This window comes from Panicum hallii, chromosome 6 (genome assembly GCF_002211085.1).
Source record: "Panicum hallii strain FIL2 chromosome 6, PHallii_v3.1, whole genome shotgun sequence".
In the NCBI taxonomy this organism is placed as follows: Eukaryota; Viridiplantae; Streptophyta; class Magnoliopsida; order Poales; family Poaceae; genus Panicum; species Panicum hallii.
The window spans coordinates 42,777,687-42,784,755 of record NC_038047.1 but is presented as its reverse complement, the minus strand read 5'-3'; the positions used below and the strand labels follow the sequence as shown (position 1 = coordinate 42,784,755).

Below are 7,069 nucleotides of genomic sequence, written 5' to 3'. Positions count from 1 at the left end.
GCCCGGAAGTAGGGTGCGAGCACGCAGTCGGGGGCGCACCGCCGCCGCAGGTACTTGCACGCGGCGCACCTCCGCGGGTTGTTGCTCCCGCCACCGCCGCCGCCGTAGTCCAGCTGCTGCTGGTGCTCCACCACTTCTTCCATATTGCCGCCGGCGGAGGACGACATGAGAATATAGCGGAGATCGCGAAGGATCTCGCCGCGAGGTGTCGCTAAGATTTCCGGGGATCTTTGCAAGATTTGGAGGAGATACGCCGCCGTTTATATACGCACGCCGCCAGCCGGTTCGTGGCCGGGAATGGGGAGCTCAACGGCTACGCGTGCTGCTGCCAATTCAGGAGGGCGGCCGAAGGGGTCTCAAATGGGAAAGCTCAACGGCCAACTCTCCGCGTTATATGGGCCTGAAAGCTTGGTTGGGCTTCGGCCTGGTTGCTGCTCGACGTCAGATAGAGAGCGCGTCGTGGGCTGGAGCCTGGCACGTATACCACCAGGCCCACTGAAATAAGAGACTATGGAAGACGAGAGGAGGAAGCTGCGGTAGATCGGGAAGCAGAAATTTGACCTGACGGCCAAAAATTCGTAGAACTATTTTCTTCACTCCAAAATTGTATGGACGGACCAGAAATGACGTCTCAAACATTTGCAAATACAAAGACGTAGCAAGCATGGAAATTCGTTGCCGAAAACAAAAAAAAAACAGTGGGAGGGAACGATAAGCTTCTTTTTTACTAATCCCACCTGGCTTGCAGATTGTTCTTTTTTTTTTTTGCCTTGCCGTGGCTGGAAAGATAGGCTGGCAGGTGGGCCCCCGAGCCAGGCAGGCTGCGAGTCCGGAGCAAGCGACCGACTCCTCAGTCCTCCTCGCCCAGCTCGCCCGCCGTACGGATGCCGAATATTTTAGCGAAACAGGATAAGATAAGATTAGTCTATTCTCTCTCTCTCTCTCTCTCTCTCCTGGCCCACATCTTATCCCCATCTCTCTCTCTACTCTCTCTCCTAATAAATGCATACTACGTACTGTGCAGAAATTTCTTATTAATCCACACACACACTTGCCCACACACCAAAACCCAAATACAGAGCACTCGCCATTAGCAAAAAGAAAACAGTTTGGCGTACAGTCATAGGATGCTCCATGCCCCCATCACGGTCCAGCAGCATCGCCGAGCTCGTCCCGTCCCTTGGAAACCTCAAACAGCACCGGCATTAGCATCCTCATCATCGTACTAATCCCTCATTAAAAAAACGGAGGCGCTCACGCGACACCTCGCCGCCGCCGCCGCCCCTCCGGGGACGGAACCGACGCCGCGGGACACGAAGCGAGAGCAAGGCCGGCGGCCGCGATCTGGGGATCCTCCTGGCGTTCCTTCACTCACGCATTGCGTGGAGAACAACTCTTTTACGTGGCGACTCGCTGTTGCGACTTGCGAGGCCGATCTGTTTGTTTTTTTTTTACCTTCTGTTTTTGTGGAAATGAAGCTACCTTCCATGTTCCATTTCAATGAAGCTTGCTTGTTTGATTGATACTTGTATATGCTTGGCAGCTTGGGACTTCTTTTCGAGCGAAAGCTACCTTCTGAGAAAAGAACCCTTTCGGCCTTTCCTCGTGCTCCATGCTTAGATTTGTCGCTGCCTCGTTCATTTTATTTGTTTAAGTTGAGCTAAATTATGGTGTAAAGTAAACCAAAAAGAGGTTTTTCCCCCTCCCATCAACTGGATGGATGGTGCTACTAAGATCCATGGCTGATCAGACCAGATCAGATCATTGGATTAGGCCTAGGACAGACTCTTCACCCACCGTTTCTGTCTGCTCCCACAAGGCCACACACCAACAACAGCATCATCACCTACAGGAGAGGAACAAACCGCTCATCGCCATCATCCCTTGAAATATTCTCTTTTTCTCAGCAAGCATGATTGCTCACTCCTAATGTCAAGGTGAGCAAGCATACATCATGCCGGTTGTTCGGCAGAATCTTGGTACTGGTTCAGAGCAATGTTCATGCGAGATTCAATCAGTAGCGAGGACTCATCGGCATTCAACAGCCGGACCGGCAACAAGCACAAGGAATGGAGTTTCTTCTTATATATATCTTGATTATATAGTAGCAGTGGCAGTAGCACCAGTAGCAGTAACAACATCTCTCACGCCTAAAGATCAAGAGAGGAGGAGGAGGAGGAGGAAGCTGCTCCAATCTTTGCTGCTAGTTAGCCCGCGTTTTGGAGGTCGGTCATGGAGAAGGACCTCGGGGACCTGAACGAGCTCGCGTGCGGGTTCCTCCCCATCTGGCCGCCGGTGGTGTGCACGCTCAGCCGCGGGGACGGGAACGTCGGCGGCCTCCTGCTCCTGAGCCCGCCGCGGGAGCCGCCCGGCTGCTGGTCCTCGTCGTCGTCGTCGTCGTCGTCCGCGCCCTCCTCGTCCTCCTCCTCCACCACGGCGTGGTCGGGGGCGAGGAGCGGCGGGAGGTACGCCGTGGCCAGCGCGCTGCAGGACGCGCGCCGCCGGTTCCACGCCGCCAGCACGCGGCGGCGCTTGTTGAACGGGTTCTCCGGCTTGGCGATCTCCTTGGCCGCCGCCGTCGCCGCGGCCTCCGCCAGGCTCGTGAACGACTTGGACTTGCCCGCGTAGAAGTTGGAGAGGCCGCGCCTGCGGGTTCACGCATCACACGCAGATTCATTCTGGTCAGTTCAGAGTTGGAGCAAAAGGAATCTGGTCGATCGAGATAGCTCGGGATGCATTGCTTGCTAATACAAAAGGAGTATTGCATTTGTAGCTGACACACCAAATCCATAAGCTTTATCAGTATGAACATGGCAACAAGATGCTAAGTTTGACCACGGATGGTACAACCTAGGATGGGAAAAGACACCCTTTTTTTCAGGCTAACTCTACCATTACTGGGATCTAAACCTTGATAATTCCACCAGAAGAACACTAACCGCTCAAAAATAGATTTTTAAGATAAAAAATCAGTGAGTATCAGCTTTCTACTACTGAAGGGAAGGGAACAGAGTCACCGAGTAGATCAAGACGAAAGAGGAAGGGGATTAGCAGCTTACTTGATGGGCAGGGCGTCCTCCAAGGACTCGAGCGTCCCGAGCCCCATCATGCCGAGCCCCTCGACCTTGCTCTCCACCTCCTCGTCCCCGTCGTCCTCCTTGTCCGACGCCGAGTTCTCCCCGATGGACGAGCTGTCCGACGACGCCGCCCCGATCGACGAGCTCTCCGACAGCGCCTCCTCCTCCTCTTCTTCGTCCCCCCTCCTCCTCACCGCCGCCTCACCAACCCCCTCCTCCTCCTCCTCCTCCTCCTCCTCCTCCTCCTCATCCTCCTCTTCCGCAAAGAATCCATTAGTATTCCTCCTCCTCCTGCTGTCCGCGTCGTCCGGATCCGGCTTCCCCTTCTCTGACCCCCGGAAGCCGCCGTGCGCCGGCGGGATCCCCGCCGCCACCGCCGTGGACATAACCGCAACCAACCAAACCAACACAATCAATCAATCAACCAACCAGCCACCCAGCCAGGCCAAGGCTCCGGCGAATCTCGGACTCCGGCGCCCCGGATCGATCGGCGGCAGGAGGAAGCGACGCCGCGCGGAACCAGGCTGGTAGCACAGGACAAGAAATCTCGGTGCGCGAGCGAGCAAGAGGGGGAGGGAGAGAGAGAGAGAGAGGGGAGGGAAGGGAAAGGGGACAGGATAAGGAGCTGGACCTGACCACCGAGGTGAATTGTATACTCGCCGGATGAGAGAGAGAGACAGAGAGAGAGACGGAGAGAGAGACGGAGACCGGCGGCGAGGTGCAAATGTGCAATGCACCTGGTCCAGGCGGGCGCGCGGGCCTGACGCGGCCGCGTGCGGTGGGGGATGAGGTGGCGCGTCCCTGTCGGCCCCGCCGCCGCTGCCGCGCGGGGCCCGCCCCTGTGGTGGGCGGGGGGAGCCGGCCCGGCATGGCCCCGTGGGCTCGGCCCAGGGGAAAGGCGAGCTGGACCGGTCTGCCAGGTGGAGCCCGAGACAGCATTAAATTCGGAAATTTCCACATGCTCCGTATGGTATGGTGTGGCCCACCGGCCCGCGTACGACACGTAGGTATACGATGCACAGTACGGGCCTCGCCGTATCTGTACGTGGTGTGCGTGCAGTCCGCGTGACGTGGCCGGTCCTCTGGAGTTCGTGGCTGTGGCGAGCCCGGGTGGACGTGTGCGGTGGCGTGCGTCCTGACGTGGGAGCGAGGGAGGGAGGAGGAGACAGCGACGGCGGGGGACAGGTTTCCAGGCGCCGCCGCTTGGATTATTCACCGGTATCCATCCATCGCCGTCGTTTGCTCCGGCGGGGGGGAATGAGCGGCGGCTTCAGCCACGGCGATCCACGGCCGGTATACTACTAGGCAACCTGTGGGCAGGGAGCACGTGGCTTAAACTTGTACGGACAAATGGTGAACATGGTACGACCGGTAACGGTGAACGACGACGCGGATCAATTTGAGTACTCCAACCGAGGAGGAAAAGGATTCAAAGAACCGTTTGGCCTCCTTTCCTTTTCCTCTCCAAATGGACCGCGCGAGGCTCAAAGTAAACCCGCGCTAATAGAAAGCAAAGTTGGAAGTAAACTTCGGCAGAGCTATCCGGCCAGTAAACAAACACCAAGCAGCTAGCAATTAAGAAACACCTAGCCAGTTGCCCGGCACGGTGCGTGGTTCCAGAAAATTGCAATAATTTTTGTAGCATGCATGACTACAGCTAGGAGATGGGTCGACATGGATCGTTAGAGATAACGACCGAGCGAGCGCTAATTAATCCTCGTGTCCAGGCACGCACCATGCTGTCGGTCGACGTTGACCAGATGGAGCTGGTGGTAGCATTATCTGCGAGCGAGAGTGCTTAGGTCTTGGTCGTCGTCTAGTAAAGCTCCCAATCAAAATCAACGTAGCCCTTTGGGATATATAGCTAGTGAGGAGTATAGCAGCTGGTGGTAAGATGCAGTGAGCCGGCCGGGCGTGCTGCGTATTAGGTGTGGTGCGCTGCCTAATGTTGTTGGCACGGAGATCTGGAGGAGAATCCCCTCGAGGCAGTATTATAATCGGCGTGCTCTTGTCGAGGCATGTATGTGTGGGTAAACTGCTGTAGAAACCATCTTTCATCTTTCTCATTTATTCTAATCAGTTTCGGATCTGAGATTAACGAAAGCATTAGTCTCGGATCCAACGGCTAGGGGCCTGTCTGGAGGGTGGGGGGATATTTAGTCCCGGTTGTAGCTACCAACCGGAACTTGGTTCCAACCGGAACTAAAAGTCCCTCATTGTTCCTATTGATGGTTCCACCCAGGACTAGAGGCCCACGGGCCCATTTATCCCGGCTGGAGCCACTAACCGGATTGCGATAAAAGAGCCCGACCAGCTCGCGACCTCTTTCATCACCCCGTTCAGCACATACTGCTACCTCACCGTGCCGTTCGGCCTGAAAAACATCGGTGCCACCTACCAGCGTTGCATGCAGAAGTGTTTTGCTGATCAGATCGACCTGCCCCAGCAGCCCGACCAGCTCGAACCACCGAAGCCCACGATCGCGGTCTACGTGGACGACACAGTGGCGAAAGCACCTTGCACGGGAGATCTGATCGCCACGCTAGACGTCACGTTTGCTAACCTTTGAAGGTTTAGCGTCAAATTGAATCCCGAAAAATGCACTTTCGGGGTTCCAAAGGGGAAGCTACTCGGGCACATAGTGTCCGAGCATGGCATAGTGTCCGGGTATGTGGTGCTGATCTCGCCCGAGGGGAACAGGCTCCGCTACGCCATCCGCCTCCACTTCCCAGCTTCAAACAACGTCGCCAAATACAAGGGCCTCATCAATGGCCTCCGCATTGCTATCGAGCTCGAGGCCACTCGGCTCGACGTCTACGGCGACTCTAAGCTGGTAGTGGAGCAAGTCATGAAGGAGTCCAACTGTGAGAGCTCCCTCATGAACGCGTACTGCCTGGAGGTGCACAGACTGGAGGACAAGTTTCGAGGAATCAAGTTGCATTATGTCCCGTGGAAGGACAACAATGATGCAGATGCACTCGCTAAGATGGTAGCTCAGCAGGATCCCGCCCCCAGTGGAGTCTTCGCCAACGACCTCCACGCACCTTCGATCTGCATTAAGCCGGATCCGCCTCCAAGGCCGTCCAACCCGATACCCAAGGGCCCAGCCAGGTCTCCCTTGAACAAACGACTCCGACCAAGCACTCGGGGGCTCTAACTGCCTTGTGATGAAGGTCGCGACTTCCGCAGTCGATGCAGCGGTAACCGACTAGAGGGCGTCTCTTTTGGCCTACCTCCTCGATGAGGTCCTTCCAGCCGACAGAACCGAGGCGCGAAGGATCGCCTGGTGCGCCAAGATGTTAGTCGCCATCGACAACGAGCTATACAAGCGGAGCTCGTCGCCCATAGGGATGCTCATGAAATGCATCTCGACCCAACAAGGCAAGCAACTCCTCTTGGAGATCCACGCTGGCATCTGTGGGCACCATGCAGCCTCGCGGTCGCTGGTCGGCAAGGCCTTCTCCAAGGGCACACAGTAGGAGTCCACCGTCTCCGCCATCTACACCACAACATTCTCCTTCAAGGGCACCTACCATAAGTCCACGGTCACCTGCTTCATCTCCTGGGCGGCTGGTTTCTCCTCAGTCACCTCCCCCTAGGCAGCGGTTTCCTCCTTCACCTCCTCCGCCGCCAGCAAAGAAGCAAAAGCAACTGCCGAAGAAGCAATCATCAGTTAAAGAGCCTCCTCCGAAGAAAAAGAAGCAGACAAAGAAGAAAGCTAAGGAGACTGCTAAGCTACCGCGGGAGAAAACTTATGAGGAATGCCGTGAGGAAGCTAAGAAAGCAGTTGACGAGCACTTCAAACCGAAGAAACCAGAGAAGAAGGTACCCATAAATCCAGCAGATTCAGCCTTTTTCTTAAAAATGACCGATGCAAATAGGAGGAAATTCATTCCACCATCAGACTACGACCGCTCAATTACCAAGTCATACGAGAAGAAGAAGAAATCTGCTGGGTCGTCTGATGTTCCACAGCTTAGTGCTTAAAAGAA

The 7,069-nt window shown here is 55.8% G+C and overlaps 1 protein-coding gene across 1 annotated transcript; it reads right to left on the bottom strand.

Moving 5' to 3' along the window:
• Positions 1–1,996: 1,996 nt before the first annotated feature.
• LOC112897804 (neurofilament medium polypeptide-like) lies at positions 1,997–3,706 on the bottom strand. Its single transcript, XM_025966196.1, has 2 exons — positions 3,060–3,706; positions 1,997–2,646 (listed from the first exon to the last, which is right to left on the bottom strand). Exons 1-2 carry the CDS (start codon positions 3,461–3,463, stop codon positions 2,208–2,210), a joined length of 843 nt encoding a protein of 280 aa, XP_025821981.1. The 5' UTR covers positions 3,464–3,706; the 3' UTR covers positions 1,997–2,207.
• Positions 3,707–7,069: the final 3,363 nt, after the last annotated feature.